This window comes from Numenius arquata, chromosome 17, assembly GCF_964106895.1.
Source record: "Numenius arquata chromosome 17, bNumArq3.hap1.1, whole genome shotgun sequence".
Lineage (NCBI taxonomy): Eukaryota > Metazoa > Chordata > Aves > Charadriiformes > Scolopacidae > Numenius > Numenius arquata.
Genome location: NC_133592.1, coordinates 11,322,461 through 11,342,277, shown reverse-complemented (window position 1 = coordinate 11,342,277; position 19,817 = coordinate 11,322,461). Strand labels below are relative to the sequence as shown.

Genomic DNA, 19,817 nt, shown 5'->3' with positions numbered 1-19,817 from the left:
TCCTCCCGGCTCCCTTCCCGCTCCCATCTCCCAGCGCCAGCCCGGCCGGGGGAGGAGCCGGCCGCGCACAAAACCGCCCTCCCGGCCCCTCCGGCCCCCGCACCGGCACCGGTACCGGCGGCGGGGGGTGCCCAGCGCCCGCCCGGGGCCATGAGCGCCGCGGCGGGGCCGGGGCCGGCGGGGCCGGGGGAGGGCGGCGGCCGCCCGGGGCCATGAGCGCGGCGGCGGCGGCGGCGGGGGGAGCCGGCGGCGGCCCCGGGCGGCGGCGGGGGGGCGGCGGGAGCCCGTCGGGGCGGCGGGCGGCGGGCGGGCGGCGGCGGCGAGCGCTGCGCTCCCTGGGCAGCCTGGCCGGGCGGCTGCTCCGCACCTGGGCGCGCCTGGCCGGGGGTCGCGGCCGGCGCCGGGCCACCCCGGAGGATGACGATGGGGGGTTCCGAGGGGGAGGGGGATGGAGGGGGGAGAGGCGGCGGCGGCTCCCCGGGGGGGCGGCCCCGGTGGGGAGCGGCGGGGAGCGGCCGCCGGGCGCGCAGGGGCTGCGGAACCACGGGAATACCTGCTTCATGAACGCGGTGGTGCAGTGCCTGAGCAACACCGCCCCGCTGGCGGAGTTCCTGGCCCTGGGCCGCTACCGCGCCCGGGGGGGCCGCGCCGAGGTCACCCACCGCCTGGCAGCCCTGGTCCGCGCCCTCTGGACCCGCGACTACACGCCGCAGCTCTCCGCCGAGTTCAAGGTACCGGCCCCCCACTGCCACCTCCCGCTGCCCCCCGGCACCCACCGGCATCTCCCACTCTCCCTGGCATCTCCCGCTGCTCCCAGTCCCCAGCGATACCTGCTGCTCCCACCGGCATCTCCCGCTGCCTCCCAGCACCCAGCAGCATCTCCGCTGTCCCCTGGTACCCACTGGCATCTCCCGCTGCCCCCCAGTACCCACCGGCATCTCCCACTCTCCCTGGCATCTCCCGCTGCCCCCCAGTACCCACCGGCATCTCCCACTCTCCCTGGCATCTCCCGCTGCTCCCAGTCCCCAGCGATACCTGCTGCTCCCACCAGCATCTCCCGCTGCCCCCTGGCACCCACTGGCATCTCCCACTGCTCCCAGTCCCCAGCGATACCTGCTGCCCCCTGGTACCCACCGGCATCTCCCACTGTCCCTGGCATCTCCCACTGCTCCCAGTCCTCAGTGATACCTGCCGCTCCCACTGCCACCTCCCGCTGCCCCCCGGCACCCACCAGCATCTCCCACTGCTCCTAGTTCCCAGAGATACCTGCTGCTCCCACCGGCATCTCCCGCTGCCTCCCAGCACCCAGCAGCATCTCCGCTGTCCCCTGGTACCCACTGGCATCTCCCGCTGCCCCCCAGTACCCACCGGCATCTCCCACTCTCCCTGGCATCTCCCGCTGCCCCCCAGTACCCACCGGCATCTCCCATTCTCCCTGGCATCTCCCACTGCTCCCAGTCCCCAGCGATACCTGCTGCCCCCTGGTACCCACCGGCATCTTCCACTGCTCCCAGTCCCCAGTGATACCTGCCGCTCCCACTGCCACCTCCCGCTGGCCCCTGGCACCCACCGGCGTCTCCCACTTTCCCTGGCGTCTCCCACTGCACCCAGTCCCCAGTGATACCTGCCGCTCCCACTGGCATCCCTTGCTGCCCCCCAGCACCTTCCGGCATCTCCTGCTGCTCTCAGTCCCCAGTGGTACCTGCTGCCCCCAGCACCGACTGGCACCTCCCGCTGCCCCCGGCACCCACCAGCATCTCCCGCTCCCAGGACCTGCCAGCACCCCCCCCCACTCTCGGCACCCACCAGCACCCACTCCCCCCAGTGTCCACTGGCCCCCTCCTAGCTCTCAGCACCCACTGGCACTCTCCAGCACCCACTGGCACCTCCTGCTGCCCCTGGCACCCACCAGCACCTCCTGCTCTCAGCACCAACCAGCACCTCCTGCTCCCAGTACCTGCCAGCATCCCCCTACTCGGCACCCACTGCCCCCAGCGTCCACTGGCCCCCTCCCAGCTCTCAGCACCCACCAGCACCCTCCTGCTCTCAGCACCCACTGGCACCTCCCGCTGCCCCCGGTGCCCACCAGCACTTGCTGCTCCCAGCACCCATCAACATCTCCCACTCCCAACACTCACCAGCACCCCCCAGCTTGCAGGACCCACCAGCATCTCCCAGTACCTGCCAGCATCCCCCCACTATCAGCACCCCCCAGCATCCACTGGCCCCCTCCCAGCACTCAGCAACCACCGGCAACCTCCAGCACCCACGGGCACCTCCCGCTGTCCCTGGCACCCACTGGCACTTGCTGCTCCAGGCACCGACCAGCATCTCCCGCTCCCAACACCCACCGGCACCCCCCAGCTCGTAGGACCCACCAGCATCCGCTGCCCCCAGCATCCACTGGCCCCCTCCCAGCTCTCAGCACTCACCGCCACCCTCCAGCACCCACAGGCACGCTCCTGCTCTCAAGCACCCGTGGGCATCCTTCCCCTCCCAGCACCCACAGGCATCCCCTGCCTCCAGCACCCACTCCCCCTCCTCATCCTCCCCACGGACCTTGCCCTGCCCTGCCAGATGCCACCTCCGGCCGGGCTGCCTTCACCCCAGCTCTGACACCCCTTGGGTGGGTGAGCCCCCAGCCCCGACCACCGCACAGAGCCATAAGGGTGAGCGCGATGCTGGCCGTGATGGTGGCAAGGCGGGGTAGTGCCGTAGGAGCCCAACTCGGTGGCCTCTGGCCCCATCGCTGAGCGCGTGTCACATCCCTGCTGGGCACACGCTGGTGTGCTGCAGGCCTGTGCCTGGGGTGGCCACGGGGACAGCGTGTTGGGCACAGGGCAACACTTTTAGCCTGGCATCGCGGTCCCCGGCTCTCAGGGACACATGCCTGCGGGTGACATTTCAGCAGGGACTTGGTGCTGCAGTTGAACTTTGCCCGGAGAAGCTCCTGGGAAGTCAGGTCCCTTCCCGGGTCAGGGTTTCCAGCAGCGCTACCGGCTCCTGTGGCACTGGCCGGGCTGGTCCTGCACGGGCAAGGGCCGGGGTACCCACCGCTCTGCCCCCGCTTTCCCGGGGGGACCTGGCTCCCTCCCTTCCCCGCCTGGAGGGGACCCGCAGGGACTGCTGGGCTGCAATGGGTGCTCCTGGGGGAGCAGGGTGCTCCTTGCTTTTATTTCCCTTGTAGCAAAGTAACCAGCTCTTGCAGTGCTGGGCACAGTATCTCCATGCCCTCTGCTCCCAAAGACACATTCCTTGGGCACAGAACAAAAAAAAACAAACCCAAAACTTCCACCCTTCGCTTTGAATTTCCTCCTTCCAGGTGATTATTTGCATCTTCCATGAATTTCCACCTTATTTTTTTTTTTGTTTGTTTGGTTTTTGTTTTTTGTTTTTTTAATCTGCCTAAATAAGATTTTTTTTTCAATAAGAGCTGAGTCTGTGACTCGTTTTGCTTGAAGCCTGTCCACGGTGGCCTTGCTCCCTCTGCTTGTACCGGGATGCTGGTGCCACTGGGGACCGGAGAGGTCTTGGCTCAGGGTATTTCCCGGCGATGCTCGAGGTCTGATCCCTGTCCTGGCAATTCCCGGTGTCCTGGTTAGAATCAGCACGGACGGTTGGGGTTTAGTTGTGTCAGCTGGTTAAAATAGACAGGGATGGTCAGGGTTTCTCCCTCCTGGTGCTGGTTTTGGGGTTGAGATATCCAAATTGTCCTTTTCTGTTCAGCTCTGAGCAGTCACTGCCAGCCCAGGCTCAGCGATGGGTCCTTGGGGACCCCCAGTTCTGCCTTTTGGGGTGTTCCCTGGACCCCTTCCCTGGGCTCCCCATGGGGAGTGGGTTTCCCAGCCCTGTGTGTCCTGCTCTTTTGGGGTCAGGAACCCATCCTGGCTCTGCTGGTGCTCAGGGCAGAGAGGTGACCCCAGCCTGGGACCGCTGGGCTGGGAGTTGGCGATGGACACCCTATGGGAGCCACCCAGGTGGGTCTTGAAGAAGGGACCTCCTGTCTCACCAGCCACCCCATGGGACCCCAGCCTGTCCCCGGGTCCCATCCTGGATCACAGCGCCTCGCCTCAGCCCCATGGCATTTCCAGCCACTTTCTTCCTGCTGTTGCCCCTGGCAAGGGGAAACCCCCTGTAAAGGCATCGTGCTGCTTGCCTAACTATGAAATTATTAGCCAAAATGCCGTGGTGTGGGTTGGTGGGGGCAGGTGCAGAGATTAGGGCCCGATCCAGGCACGGGCAGGGGGATGCTCCAGTTGGGGCCATGGGGACCTGGGCTTTCAGGGCAGGGTGCCCAGAGGAGCATCGTGGTGGTTTCATCACCCCATGTCTGCTCCGGGCCCGATTCCTGTGCCATGCATGGAGCTGCACGTCCTGGGGGTGGAGATGAGGGGAGGAGGATATGGGGGGAAAGCACCGGGGAACCCCGTCAGCACTTCCCGGGGACTCCCTGTGGGTTCGGAGGGGAAGGAGGAGAGGGGGGCAAGCAGAGAGCAGCCCTGGGCAGGGCTCTGGGTGGAGGGACAGAGCCTGGCAGGGCAGGCAGCACCCCCTCCCCAGCACTGCCCTCTGGGTTGGGGGTGCGCGGGCAGGAACCGCCCAGGACGTGGCTCCATCAGGGACATCTCTGGTCCCCCTCCCTGCTCTCACCCGCTCCGCTTCAGGCGGAGAGTGCTGAGTGCGGGGCTCCGCTGGGACCAGCATCCCTGGTTTTGGGATGCAGGAGGTTTTCCTCCTGCCTGTGTGGGCAGGGCAGGCGGGGCCGGCAGCTCCCCGGCCCACGGGCCAGACGTTGGCTTGGCTGGATGAACAGCCCTCGTCTCTTCTAGGGCCTGGCACCACCAGCATCACCCGACTGGGGAAACTGAGGCACGGGGAGGCACTGGGCTGCTGGTGATGGGGTGGCATGTGCAGGCAGGGCCTTAGAGAGAGCTGCTTCCTGCTGCCTGTTCCCAGCACTGGGAATTGCCTTCCCCTGGCTCTTACACTGAGTTGATGCCATCGGAGTGTGCAGGGCAGGGGACAGCGGAGGGTCCCTGTGGGCCAGGCTTTGCCCCTTATGAGCTTTGTTGGGGTGTGCTCTGTCCCCTCGCCCGTGGCAAGGTGTCCCCTCCCGGCCTCATCCCGGCAGCTGAAAGCCAGGACACGACAGTGATGGGCCACCAAGCCTTGGCCACGTGTGCCAGTGTCCCCACTGCCCTGCTGTCCCCGGGGTGTCCACGGTGCCCCCGCAGAGGCGGGACGAGGGCAGACGCTGTTGGTGGCAGGAAGCAGGGGCTGGGTTTTTCTGATGGGCGCTAACGAAGCGGCCGCTCGTTAGTGACAGGCGGCGTGGGGCTGAGGCTCAGCACCCTCCCTGCCCCGTCTCTTGCAGAACATCGTCTCCAAGCACAGCTCGCAGTTCCGGGGCAACGCGCAGCACGACGCCCTCGAGTTCCTGCTCTGGCTGCTGGACCGCATGCACCAGGACCTGGGGGCTGCCTCCCCCTCCCAGCAGACCCACCGCCGCCAGGAGGAGGTGGGTGGCCCCCCCCGGGGTGGCCTCACACCCTGGTTCAGGGTTTGGGGTGTCCACGCCAGGTCTGGGACTTGGGAAGGGGTGAGATGTCCTGGGAAGGGGTGGGCTGGAGTTGTCCTCCCACCCTGGTATGGATGGGGATGAGGAGGATGCAGGGGGTGGGAGGATGGTGGGGTCTGGGTGCTGTGGGGCTGGGCAGGGTGGCTGGGGTGCTGGGAGAGCGTGGAGGTGTCAGCAGGAGCCCGTCCAGCTGAGCACCCCAGTTCTGCTGAACACCCCGGTTCTGGTGGGCACCCTGATTCTTGGGGTTGCTTGGTCAGGAGGAGATCCAGCCCCCCCCGGCCCCATCCCTCCCCTCTTCCAGCTAAGCCCGCTGTAATTACAGTGCTGGCTCGGCGGCTTTGCTGCTGGCAAAACGAGTAATTAAGTCTCCTTCCATCCATCTGCGCTCATGGCATCGCCCTGGCCCTGCCTCCTGCCTCCTGCCTGTTGGGGCGCTGCCTGTTGCAGCGGGTGCATTCGTTCTGTCCCCGCTTTGGGGGCGATGCCCGTCTCGGGCACAGGGGTCCCAGGAGCAGCTTCATCCTCCCTGTCCCCAGCTCGGGCCCTGTTGCTGTGGCCGAGGGGGGTGGGTCAGAACCCCCTCGGGCATCCCCTTGCACGGGCACAGCTCCATCCTGCCTGGGAGAGCTCGGCTGAGGTGCCCGTCTCCAAAGCCCGTCTCCAGCCCCAGGGGCTTCCAGCCCTTTTGTACCAGCCATCCCTGCACTGAGCTGAGCCGTCCTCAGCCCTGCCTGCCTTTCCCTGGAGGCATTTAGATCCCCCGGGCTGTTTGGGAGAGCCTGGCAGTGGGCAGATCCTCTTGCTCATTTGTTAAATGCCAGGTGCCAACGTGTGCCGTGGTGTGACACTGGTGGTGCCCTCAGCTGCCCACCCTGGAGGCAGTGCCCGGGCAGTGCCTGGGGCACCTGCCTGGCTCCAGGGACGGGACCCTTTGTGTCTCCTCAGCATCCTCCCTTTGGCTCAGCCTCTCCCAGCCCCTCTCTGCAGTCTCAGCTCCTTTTGGGTGGTGCCACCCGAGTGGCACCCCTGTGCCCATGTCCCTGGGGTGGGGGTGTCCAGCTGGGGATGTGAGCCTGAACAGTGGCTTTGAAGTGTTTGGATGGAGCTGGGCACACACGTGCCCATCCTGCTTTTGGGTCACACGGGCTGGGGGACGAGGGCTTGTGCAGATACTGAAGGGTGGCGACGACAGGGACAGTTCACCCCAGGACAAGCCCGTGCCAAGGCTTGGGGACCGGGGAGCTCAGCTGGTGGAAGGCAGAAGACGAGGAGGTGGGTGGTCCAGGGCACAGAGCCGGGCAGGCTGGAGGGGGCTCTGGGGCCACCCGGGAGGGGACCAAGGCTTTGGCTGCCAGGAAGGCTGGAGGTCCCCTCTCTGCCACACCAGATGGACCCTGGCCCTGGGCTGACCGTAAGGCCAGATCAGGCTCAGCAGGTACCAGTGCCACCAGATGGCACGAGGAAAATCCACCTCTCGGCCAAATACCTCATTGATTTCCAGTCTTTCTCATCGCAACACTGAAAACTCCTTTTCTTACCCCAAAACAGCCCAGTCCTTTCCCAAGCTACTGAGGCTCCTTTCTGCAACGTCTCTTCTGCCATCAGGCTCTGTGTGCCCATAGCGGGGGTGAAGCCGGTGGCTCCTGTCCTCTGTGTGTGGGGACAGGGAGTGCCTGCAGTTCCCAGGGCAGCGGCAGGCAGGGAGGTGACTCCCAACCAGGCGGGTTTGGCTGTGTGACACGGTTACATCCCAACATCCCCGTTCCCTATGGACCTGGCTTCTCTCGGGGTGTCCTGGTGCAGGGCACATCTCACCTCTTGCCACTGGTGCTGGCATCCCCTGAATTTGGCAAAGAGGGCTTTTTTCCCGGCTGGGCATCGAGCCTTTCCTCGGGGTGGAGGAACAGATCCTGTGCCCACCCTGGGAGCGAGCAGCAGGGACCCAGGCATCCTGCCAGTGCTGTCCTGGGTGTCAGTCCCTGCCGTGCCTCAGTTTCCCCGTGTACCAAGCAGGGGGATGGAGAGAGGGCTGCCTCGTGCCATGCTCCTCGCCCACCCCACGGCAGCGTCCAGCCCATTGAAGAGCTGGATTCTCTCGGGGACGGGGGCCCAGTGTTGCTCCTGATGCTGCTCAGGGACATGCCATGGGCTTTGCCATGGGGAAGGGGTGCGGGCACCCAGCGTGGAGCACAGCTGGCTATGGTGGCTCTGGGTGCTGGGAGCTGCTGGATCAGACCCAGGTATCTGGAATGTGGGGGGAGAGGCAGTCACCCCACTGTCCAGGGATGGCCCGGGGGGACAGGGATGTGGGGAGTTGGCCAAGGGATGGTTTGGTGGTGGAGCAAGTGGTCCCCAGAGCTGCCTCCCCTGCCAGCCGGAGGGATGCTGGTGGGATGGCACTGCTCCCACCGCCTGCACTGGTGCCGTGGGCCCAGAAAGCCCAGCTCTGGGGCAGTGGGTCAGGGTGCTGGGTGCTGTGCCTGGGCTCAGGGTGCCGTGCTTGGGCGCCGTGCCTGGGCTTGACATGCCAGGTACCGTGCCAGGGACACACGTGGCACTGGCAGCCCTGCGCTGGCACACCTGCCTGGGAGGGCATCGTGCCAGCTGGGGCTTGTTTTAGTTCTGGGGAGATGCCTGTGGTTAGTTCGCGCCCGGCTGCGTTTGCCCCAGGCAGGGCCATGCACAGGAACGTGCAGCCCCACTCCAGGAGCTCGTCCTGCAGACGCACAGACACACAGACACACAGACACCCGCTCGCCGCAGTGTCCTACCGTCTCACCCACCCACACCACAGCTCCCAGCACCCATGGGTGCATTTCCCGGCACAGTGGGTGCCGTGGCCACCTCCCTACCAGGGCTACCGACCCTGTAGGTGTGTGCCCAAGGGACTGGGACTCCTTGTGGAGAGAAGTTGGGGGGAAAACAACTTCCCCCCCCGCCCAAGCTTTCCCTGGCCAGAGGTGCGGGTGCTGTGGCATGGATAAACCAGCCAGGACTCACCCAGGAATTCCCTCCTGGAGCGTTTCAGCTGGGCTTGAGCACGTTCCCAATTCTTGGGTGTGCAGAAGCTCTGGAGCTGTGGCTGGTTCCCCAAAATATCCCCAGAAGGCGGCACGCGGGGAGCCTGGAGGGCATGGCAGTGCTGGGCCGGTGGGTGCTGGGCAGGGGTCACTGTGGCATCACCTTCAGCCCGTCCTCATGCTGTAGGGACACCAAAGCTGGGCTTGGTTCACTGGGACGTGTCCCCAACCCCTTCAGGGACATGGTTTAGTGGTAGCCTGGGCAGTGCTGGCTTAACGGTTGGACTTGATGATCCTCAAGGTCTTTTCCAACCTAAACCACTCTATGATTCTGTAAGGGTGGGGGTCACACCAGCGCCTCGCTCACCCCACTTGTCTGTTGTCCCCACAGCCCAGCGAGGACAGGAGCGGCGATGCTGGCAGCTCCCCACCGCCTGCCCAGCACCCCCGCGGGCAGAGCTTCGTGCAGAGCCACTTCCAGGCGCAGTACAGGTGAGCAGGGAGGGCCCCATCCTGCCTGGCCAGGGGCTTCCTCCTCCTGCCAGCCCTGGGCAGTGCTGCAGGGGCTCTGCTGGTGGGTGGCCAGACTCTGCGAGCCCAGGGAAGGGGTGAGCTGGGGAGCACTCAGCCCTGCAGAGAGGCTCCATCCTATCCATCGATCCCATCCATCCATCCATCCGTCCCATCCGTCAACCCATCCATCCCATCCATCCATCCATCCATCCCATCCATCCGTCCGTCCCATCCATCAACCCATCCATTCATTCCTCCCATCCCTCCATCCCTCCATCCATCCCTCCATCCCATCCGTCTCATCCCATCCATCCCATCCATCCCATCCATCCATCCATCCTGGGCACTGGAGCGGTTTCCCCCACGGGTGGTGCAGCCATGGCTGGGGGCAAAACGCTGAGCAAGGGCTTTCAGGATCTTTCTTACTCTGCTTCAATGCCAGCAAATATTTTTCCAAGTCCCAAAAAAGACACAGGGAGGGTTGGACCCTGAATCTCTGTGGCAGCGAGCGGGGTGTCCTGCTGCTCCCCACCCCTGTCTCATCCCTGGAGTTCCCGGCAATTAGCTGGGAAGCTCCGGGAGCAGCAAAATTAGGACAGAGCTGTTTTATGTGTAGGGTGCAATGCTGGTGGCGTTGTCCAGGCTGTGAGGGTGCGATGGGGTGGGGATAACGGGCTGGGTGGCTCTTGGCCAGAGGGGACAAATCAGTTTTAGCATGGACTGATCCAGAGCAGGGGCTGAACCGCATCCCGGGGGCAGTTTTTCTTGTGGGTGGATGCCTGATCCTTGGGAGTGAGGGCACAGGGGGTGATATCAGCCACATCCAGCGTCACTTCCTGGCATGGTCACACACATGGACATGGGCAGACCCCAGCCCTGCCCCTGCTTCCACCCGCCATGCTCCTTCCCTGGGCATTTCATACCCCCTGCCTTTGGGGACCCCACTGCCCACCTTGCCTTGGTCCTAATGAATCCTTGAGTGGTTCCCTTCGTTATCACTACCCCAGGACGGGGAGGGCCACCAGGAGGTGGCTTTTGCTGGGACAACTGATTTTTGTGCCACACTAGCATTTCACTGGGAAAAGCAAGGCGGCTGCTGAGCTGTCAGGGCCGGGATGGCGCAGCCTGGGGACACGGGCAGGGCTTGGTGCCCTGGTTGTCCTCCATTGTTGGTGGTGGGTGGTGGAGCAGCCCAGAAAGGCGTGGTGTCCCTCCAGGGTCCATACTGGGACCAGTACAATTTAATACCTTCATCAGTGACGTGATGGGATTGAGTGCACCCACAGCGAGTTGGCAGGGGACACCAGGCTGAGTGGTGCCACTAGAGGGAAGGGATGCCATCCAGAGGGACTGTGATGGGCTGGAGGAGTGGGACTGTGTGAACTTCATGAAGTGCTACCAGGCCAAGTCATGAGACCCTGGCCCAGGTTGCCCAGAGAAGCTGTGGCTGCCCCATCCCTGGAGGGGTTCAAGGCCAGGTTGGATGGGGCTTTGAGTGACCTGGTCTGGTGGGAGGTGTCCCTGCCCAGGGCAGGGGGTGGAGCCGGATTATCTTTAAGGTCCCTTCCAACCTGAACCATTCTGTGGTTCTATCAAAGGACTCAGTTGTCCCAAGCCTGTCCCAGAAGACCAGCGTGGATATGTCCCCCGTATGGGTGATGGGACACTCCACATGTTCATCCAGCTGAGACTCGCGGGGTGCTCGGGTGGGCCAGCATCTGGCCACCCCGTCCCCATGCCATGGCATTGCAGGCACGAGGAGAAACATCTGGCACCACAAGTCCTTCTTCCTTGCTCAATTAATCCCTCTCCCTGCATGAAAAAAAGGCGCTTTAATTATCCACCCCCTTCCACGTGCCAGAGCCCATCTGTGTGCAAAAGAATTTATTAATTGGTGCTGCAGCATCCTGGGGAGCTCAGTGGCTCTTCAAGGTGACAAATAACAAGGGCTCAGGATTTTGATTTGGTTTTTAATTTATTTTTCTCCTTTTTGTTGAACAAAAAGGAGGGGGAAAAAAGAAAGAAATTAAAAAAACAGAATTAAAAAGAAATAGGGGGTAAGGTGGTTGTTGGAATTAAAGGTTCATTTAAACTAGGCTGTTGGTCACCCCAAAGCCTCCAGGAGCCAGAAACCATCTTGGGCTCTGCCAGCCACAGAAGAGAGCACAGGATTTGGCAGGGGGTGGGGAGGGGTGGTGTTCAGGGCCACGCATGGGAGTGGGAGACCCCCAACCCTGGGATTTCACTCTGGCTTCTGTAGCACCAGTTACCACGGGCGCCCTTGTTAGGTTTCAGAGTGAACAGACCGTTGGTCTGGGCAGGCGGGTACAGGCTGTGGTGTGTCACCCTGGCAGGAGGCCGTGCAAACCCTGCATGATGCTGGGGCCATCTGAGCCCTGTGGGATGCAGTAGCCGGGGTACGGTACCCAGGATGCGGTACCCAGGATGCAGTATCCTGGATGCAGTAACCATGGTGTGGTATCAAGGATGCAGTACCCAGCGTGTGATACCTGGGATGGGGTACCCGGGATGCAGTACCCAGGATGCAGCACCAAGCATGCAGCTACCTGGGATGCAGGTACTCGGGATGCGGGTACCTGGGATGCAGGTACCTGGGATGCAGGTACTCGGGATGCGGGTACCTGGGATGTGGTACCTGGGATGCAGGTACTCAGAATGCGGGTACCTGGGATGTGGTACCCAGGATGCAGTACCCGGGATGCAGTAACCATGGTGTGGTATCAAGGATGCAGTACCCAGCGTGTGATACCTGGGATGGGGTACCCTGGATGCAGTACCCAGGATGCAGCACCAAGCATGCAGCTACCTGGGATGCAGTTACCTGGGATGCAGTTCAGTTACCTGGGATGCAGGTACTTGGGATGCGGGTACCCGGGATGTGGTACCCAGGATGCGGTACCTGGGATGCAGTACCAAGCATGCAGCTACCTGGGATGTGGTACCCAAGGTGCAGTATCCGGGATGTGGTACCCACGGTGTGGTACCCGGGGATGCGACATCCAGGGTGCGGTACCAGCAGCAGGTCTTAGCAGCCCCAGGGTGGGGACTCTGGGGGTGCCGTCCCCATGCCGGTGACACCCCCTGGCCGTGTTTTGCAGGTCCTCCCTGACGTGCCCTCACTGCCTGAAGCAGAGCAACACCTTCGACCCCTTCCTGTGCATCTCCCTGCCCATCCCGCTGCGCCAGACCAGGTGAGCTCGGCCCTGCGCCTCCCTGGCCAGGGGGGGTTTGCCTCCAATTAGAGTAATTTGCATATTTGGGGTAAATAATTAATTCCGGAAGTAGTGGTAACGTTGGGACGGGTGACAGCCACTGCCCCAGGAGCTGTGTCCGATGGGTGTTTGCCACTCTGGAGTTGGAGCCAGGATATGGGTCCCTCCAGCGTGGTCACGAGCGGTGCCGGGTCTCAGCGCGGTGGCTTTCCCCGCTGAGATGTGGTTGTGTGTGTCACCTCGGTGTCCCCAGGGCTCTCAACGTCACCCTGGTGCTGCAGTGCGAGCGCCGGCGGTTCGTGCGAGTGGGGCTGGCCGTGCCCCTGCTGGGCACGGTGGCCGAGCTGCGGGAGATGGTGGCGCGGGAGGGACACATCCCCCCGGAGCAGGTAACGGGGCTGGGGGGGGACACGGTGGGGGGCACACGGGACACCCCCAGGAGGGACACTGAGGGCGCGGGGTGCCGTCCTGCAGGTGATCCTGGCCGAGGTGTCCCCACGAGGCTTCCTGCGCTCCCTGGGTGACGCGGAGGAGCTGGGTGCTGCCGGGGAGGGGGCTCCCCTCTACGCCTTCCAGCCCCCCCCTGCCCGCTGCACAGGTACCGCCCCCACCCCCCCTCGCCACCACCCCGCCATTGGCTGGCGGCTGCCTGCCCGTCCCCCTCGGATTGGTTGGGAGCTGTGCTGGGGGAGGCAGGAGCATCCCCGGGATTGGTGGGAGGTGGTGGGTCTCCTCGCAGCGATTGGTGGCTGGGAGGGGCGCTGTGATTGGTGGGGGAGTGATGTCCTGGCTGCTGTGATTGGTCAGAGGCAGCTGCGCTCCACCGGGATTGGGGGGTGTGTGTGTGTGTGTGTGATATCTTTAGTTGTAATTGGTTGGCGGCAGGTGTGCTTGGCTGTGATTGGTTGGTATCTTGTTTTCCCTCGCTCTTGCCTCCCATGATTGGTTGGAGGCAGGTGTGCTCAGTTCTGATTGGTGAGAGTCTTCCCCCCCATCTGCCCCATGATTGGTAGGAGGCAGGCATGCTTGGCTGTGATTGGTTGGAGGCAGGCATGCTCTGCTATGATTGGTGGGAGGCAGGCATGCCTTGCTATGATTCGTGGGAACTGGGGCCCCTCTGCCGTGATTGGTGGGAGCCTTGGCATACATGCTGTGATTGGTGGAAGGCAGGCATGCTCTGCTGTGATTGGCGGCAGCCTTGTCCCCTGGGCTGTGATTGGTGGGGAGCCTGGGGATGCAGGGGGCCATGCTGCTGCAGGCAGGGGGTGCGCAGGCACCCGCCCCGCTCTAATTAACACCTGTACTAAACGAGACCCCCTTAATTGCCCCCGCCCTGCCGCAGGGTGCCCCCGCAGCCTGCCCGCCTCCCCGGGGGCAGCCCAGCATCCGCCGCCTGCCACCCGCTCCTCCGACTGCCTGCACCCCGGGGCGGGCGGCCGCATCCTGCTGCTGCTCTGCAACACGGCGGGCGACGGCCCCCGCCTCGCCAGGTACCCGCCAGCGCCCCCCACCCGCCTGCCCCCCAAGGGAGGGGGCGTGGGGAGCCCCCCTCAGCCCTCTGTCCCCTCTGTCCCCAGGTTCGGGCCACCGCTGGTGCTGCGGGAGGAGCGGGGTGTCTCCTGGGAGCAGCTCCAGCAAAGCATCCTGGCCCAGCTGCGGGCTCTGCTGCGGGGAGAGGTGCGGGCACAGGTGAGCTGTGAGGGACACACACCACTGTCTTCTCCTGGGATCACGCTCAGCCGGGGCTGCTGGAACCATGGCCGTGGAGGGGATGGAGCTGTGGTGTCTCCATGAGTGGTCATGGGTGGAGCCCATGGTGGAGCCATGGGTGGCCTTGATGGAGCCATGGGTGGGCATGGTGTCTCCATGGGTGGCCATGGTGGAGCCATGGGTGGTCCTGGTGGAGCCATGGGTGGTCATACTGGCCCTGTGGGTGGCCAGTGGTGGAGCCATGGTGCCACTATGATTGGCCACAGCATCATTATGGGTGGCTGCAGTGCTACCCAGCTCCCACAGCAGAGCCACCCCAGCCCAACCACCCTCCCCAGCACCCAGGTGCCACCATCCCAGGGGTACTGGTGTCCCTCAGCCACCTCTTTGCCCCCCAGCCACGCTGTAGCCAGCAGAACAGATCATCCCCCATGCCTTCATCCCCATCCCCATGGGTGTCCCCTACAAGCCCGGCCATGGGGACCAAAGAAACCTGATTTTTGGGGTGTTTTTAATCCTATGTCACAAAGCACGTCTCCCCCCGGGTAGCACCAGAGGAAAGGGGGGGGCTCTGCCCCCCACCAGCCCCACAGCCCCCTCTCCCTTTGCAGGGCGCGGGAGCCCTTTTCCGCATCCGCCTGGCTGGGGGCTCAGCCCCCTGCGCCTACCTGTCCCCGCAGGACCCCCGCCCGCTCTGCCACCCCGCTGTCGACAGGTAAGGGCGCTCGTGGGGATGGGATTGTCCCCAGAATGTCCCCTCGTTCCCTGGGGGTGGCCAGTGGTGTCACCATGGCTGGCCAGTGTCCCCGTGGGTGGCCATGGTATCCCTGTCGGTGGTCATGTTGGTACCGTGGTTGCCCAGAGGTGCTCCTGTGGTGGGCCACAGTGTCACCATGGGTGGCCGGTGGTGTCCCCATGCCTGACCAAAGTGTCCCCGTGGGTGGTCATGGTGTCCCTGTGGGTGGTTGTGTTGGTGCCATGGTTGCCCAACGGTGTCCCTGTGGCTGGCCACAGTATCACCATGGGTGGCCAGTGGTGTCCCTGTGGCTGGCTACAGTGTCACCGTGGGTAGCCACAGGTGGCCACCCTGCTCGCCAGGAACTGGATCCCCAGCCCCGTGTCCCCGCTGTGGGTGCTGCTTGGTGAGGTGGTGGCCATCCCTGCCTGCCACCACGGGCTAGCAAGGAGGTGGCCCCATGGGGATGGGTTCTGGGGGGCACTTCACCTTGTCCTCACCCCCAGAGCGCTGCAGCTGAGCGAGGCGGGTGGCCCTCCCCACGTCAAGCTAACGGTGGAGTGGGACATGAACACCAAAGAGCGGTGAGTCCCATGCACCCAGGGACACCCCAGCACCCAGGTCACCCTCTCTGACCCCCCAACCCGGTGTCACGTCCGTCCCTCCCACCCCCCGCACTGTCCCACGCAGCCTTTTCGGGGACATCCAGGAGGAGGTGGTGCAGGACGCGGAGAGCGTGCGGCTGCAGCAGCAAGCGCACCGGCAGCAGCACAGCTGCACGCTGGACGAGTGCTTCCAGCTCTACACCAAGGAGGAGCAGGTACCCCCAACCCTGCCCGCACCCTGCCCGCACCCTGCCCGCACCCTGCCTGCACCCTGCCCGCACCCCGCAGAGCCCCCGTCGAGGGCAAGCCCTTCCCGCAGCCCAGCGGCTGTCGGTGTTTGGGGTGCCGGGGGTGGCTGTGGATGGAGATGGCAGATTGGGGGGGGGGGGTCTAGGGGGGGAGGTGGCCATGGCATGTGATGTCCCCAGCTGGCCCCAGACGATGCCTGGCGCTGCCCGCACTGCAAGGTGCCCCAGCAGGGCACGGTGAAGCTGAGCCTCTGGACGCTGCCCGACATCCTCATCATCCACCTCAAGCGCTTCCGCCAGGTGGCTGAGCACCGGCACAAACTCACCACGCTGGTGAGGTTCCCCCTGCGGGGCCTCGACATGGCCCCCCACGTGGCGCAGCGGGGCCAGGCCGGCGGGCAGCTGTTGGGGCGCTGGGCGCCCTGGCAGCCCCCCCTCTGCCTGCCCCCGAGCTCCCCCCGCGACTACCTCTATGACCTGTACGCTGTCTGCAACCACCACGGCAGCATGCAGGGCGGCCATTACACTGGTGAGCGCTGGGGGGGTTTATGGGGGGGCTGTGGAGCGGGGTGGGGGGCACTGCAGGGGGTGTGCCATGGGGCAGGGTGTGGGGTTTGGGGGGGCACTGCAGAGTTGTGCTGTGGGGCAGGGTGTGGGGTTTGGTGGGGGCACTGCAGAGTTGTGCCGTGGGGCAGGGTGTGGGGTTTGAGGGGGCACTGCAGGGTTGTGCCGTGGGGCAGGGTGTGGGGTTTGGGGGGGCACTGCAGGGGGTGTGCCGTGGGGCAGGGTGTGGGGTCTGGGGGGGGCATTGCAGGGGGTGTGCTGTGAGACATGGCAGTGGGGTGGGGGCACTTCAGGGGGCACAGTGTGGGGTTTGGGGGGACACTGCAGGAAGTGTGCTGTGGGGCAGGGTGTGGAGTTGGGGGGCACTGCAAGGGGTGGGGGTGCATAATATGGGACTTGGGGGGGGCACTGCAGGGGGTTGGGGGGCACTGCAAGGGTTGTGTCATGGGGCACGGTGTGGGGTTTGGGGGGGGCACTGCAGGGGGTGTGCTGTGGGGCATGGTGTGGAGTTGGGGGTTACTGCAAGTGCTGGGGGGGGCACAATATAGGGTTTGGGGAAGGGCACTGCATGGGGTGTGCTGGGGGGCACAGCATGGTGTTGGGGGGCACTGCAAGGGGTGTTTTGGGGGGGGGGGGGTGGCACTGCAGGGGATGTGCCATAGAGCTTGGGGGCAGTGCAGGGGGTGTGCGGTGGGGCAAGGTTGTGGGGTTTGGGGGGGCACTGCATGGGGTGTGCCATGGGGCATGGCAGCAGGGCGGGGGGCGCTTTAGGGGGCACGGCGTGGGGTTTGGGGAGCACAGCAGGGGTTGCGCTATGGGGCATAACATGGGGTTAGGGGGGCACCTCGGGGGGATACGCTGTGGGGCACAATGTGGGTTTGGGGGGGGGTAACACACCTCGGGGATCTGCTGTGGGGGCACGGCATGGAGTTGGGGGGCACCTGAGGGATATCTGCTATGGGGCACAGCAGAGGGGAGCCGGGGCACAGGACAGGCGTGGGGACACGTCCCCCCAGCAGCATCCTGCACCCCCAGGCTGTCCCCCACACCGTGGGGCTCATACTCCCCACTGCACCCTGGGGCCAGGGGTGGGCTGGGGGGACCCCAAGTCATGTGTGTGTGTCCCCCCTTACTCCCTCTGTGCCCTCGCCCTTGCCCCCCAGCCTACTGCTGCAACGCCCTGGACGGGCGGTGGTACAGCTACGACGACAGCAGGGTGGAGGGGGTGCAGGAGGAGGAGGTCGGCACCCGCAGCGCCTACATCCTCTTCTACCAGCGCCGCCACGGGGCGGCCGGCACCTCCGGCAGGGGTGAGCACCCACACCGCCCCCGGGCACCCCGAGGCCACCACCCCCGGGCCACGCGTGGCACGGTCCGGGGCACCCACGGGCACACGGAACACGGGACATGCACGTGTGGGGTGTGCGCGTGTGTGCACGAGGCGGTGTGCGCACACACGGAGCGCTAAGGTGTGTGCATGCGGTGTGGGGTGTGCACACAGCACGGCTGCACGCACACGTGTACACACAACACGCGTGCACAGCCGTGCATGGACAGTACGGCAGGCATGTACAGACACAGAGAGCAGAGCTGCATGCACACACGGACACGCATGCACACGCGTGCATGGACAGCATGGCAGGCACATACAGGGCAGAGCTACACGCACGCATAGACATGCATGGACACACGCCCACACGTGTGCATGGACAGTGTGGCAGGCATGTACACACACAGGGCAGAGCTGCATGCACAGGGACACACAAACACACATGCATGGACAGTACGACAGGCATGTACACACACACAGAGGTCAGAGCTGCATGCACACATGGACACGTATGCACATGTGTATAGACAGTACGACAGGCATGTGTGCACATAGGGCAGAGCTGCATACACACATGAACATGCATGCACATGAGTACATGGACAGCATGGCAGATGTACACACACACGCAGAGAGCAGAGCTACGTGCACACACGGACACGCACACATGTATGGACAGCATGGCATGCACATATACATGTGCACAGGGCAGAGCTGTATGCATACATGGACACGCATGCACACGCGTGCATGGACAATAAGGCAGGCACATACACACGCACACATGTACATGCATGCCATGCATACTGACATGCACAGTGATGTGCACACACAGCACCGCCAAGTGCACATGCTTGCAGGCATGTGTGGCGGGTGGACATGAACACTCGTGTGGCACCGCTGAGTGCACATACATGCACACAGTGTGGTACGTGCGTACGCAGCAGAGCCAAATGCGTGTGCATTCAGCACCGCACACACGGTGTGGTGTGTGCACATGGACACGCGTGTATATGTGTGCATGGACAGTACAGCAGGCACACACACACAGGGCAGAGCCATGCTGTGCACACTGCAGTGTTGCACACACACAGCACAGACACTTGCACGCACGTGCACGCACAGACACGTGCACACTCGCACATCCCAGCCGAGCGCACACGCGTGCACATACGTGTGCGTGCAGGTGCACAGGGCGGTGGGCAGCAGTGACAGGGCACCGCTGGCGTGTGCGGCATCGCAGCACACACCCTGGTGTGCTCACACTCGTGCACACACACACCTGCACGTGCACATGGGGGGTGGGGGCACGGGTGACTCCCCCCCAGCCCACCCCACCCTCCCACTCCCTGCAGGCCCCGCCGCCCCCTCCCTCTCGGGACACTGGCTGGCCCGCCTGGGTGGCAGCACACGGGACACCACGGCCACCCGCCCCGATGCCACCACTGCCCCGGAGAAAGGTGATGCTGAACCCCCCCCCTCCCCACCCCAGCATCCCGCGGGGCCCTCCCACGTCCTCCCAATTAATTATTTTTTTTTAATTGCAGGTGGCTTCGAGGCCAGACCCTTGGTGCGGGGCATCCAGGGTCGCAGTTTCAGCGTCAAGCTGTCACCCGCCGGTGGCCCCTCCAGGACCGTGCCCCCGCGCTGGTCCTTTGCCGGGAAAGAGCGGGGGGCGCCGGGGGAGCTGGTGGCTTACCTGGAGTCGGGGCGCCGGCCACGCTGCACCCGCCGCTCCCTCCTGCCGCTCGCCACGGGTGGGGACAGCGGCCCCGACACCCCCCCGGCCACCAGCCCCACGCCAGCCGGCCCCCCGAAACAGCCCGGCAAGGGGCAGGAGGAGCCGGGCACCCCCCGAGCCCCCCGCCGGCCCCTCCGCCTGCCCCTGCTGCGACGAGCCGCCAGCGCCAGTGCCGAGGGGGCCCCACGTCTGCCCCCCAAAAGCCAGAGCAGCGGGCTGCCGCAGTCGGAGGGGGACACGGGTGTCCCCCTGGCACGGCTGTCCCCTGGCCCGGTGGCCATAGCGCGCTCACAGAGCTCGGCCAGCCTCCCCCCGTGCCCCGAGAGGGGTCTGCGGCGCTCGGCATCGCTGGGCAGGGGGGCAGGGGGGACACCCATGTCCACCCGGGGTCCCCCCGTGGCCACGCTGCAGCGGGGACGGCAGCCCCTGGGGTCCCTGTGCCGCCCAGCCGTGCCTGAGTCCAGCTTCTGAGCCACGGCCAGTGGGCAGTGCCCCCCCGCCCCGGGGCTCCTGAGCTGAACTGGGGACTCCCAAAG

The 19,817-nt window shown here is 64.8% G+C and overlaps 1 protein-coding gene across 1 annotated transcript; it reads left to right on the top strand.

Moving 5' to 3' along the window:
* The first annotated feature begins 212 nt into the window (after window positions 1-212).
* USP43 (ubiquitin specific peptidase 43) lies at window positions 213-19,752 on the top strand. Its single transcript, XM_074160367.1, has 15 exons — window positions 213-731; window positions 5,375-5,518; window positions 8,993-9,093; window positions 12,234-12,326; window positions 12,601-12,736; window positions 12,822-12,945; window positions 13,690-13,837; window positions 13,925-14,036; window positions 14,669-14,772; window positions 15,300-15,377; window positions 15,484-15,613; window positions 15,827-16,175; window positions 17,374-17,500; window positions 18,888-19,000; window positions 19,088-19,752. Exons 1-15 carry the CDS (start codon window positions 213-215, stop codon window positions 19,750-19,752), a joined length of 2,943 nt encoding a protein of 980 aa, XP_074016468.1.
* Window positions 19,753-19,817: the final 65 nt, after the last annotated feature.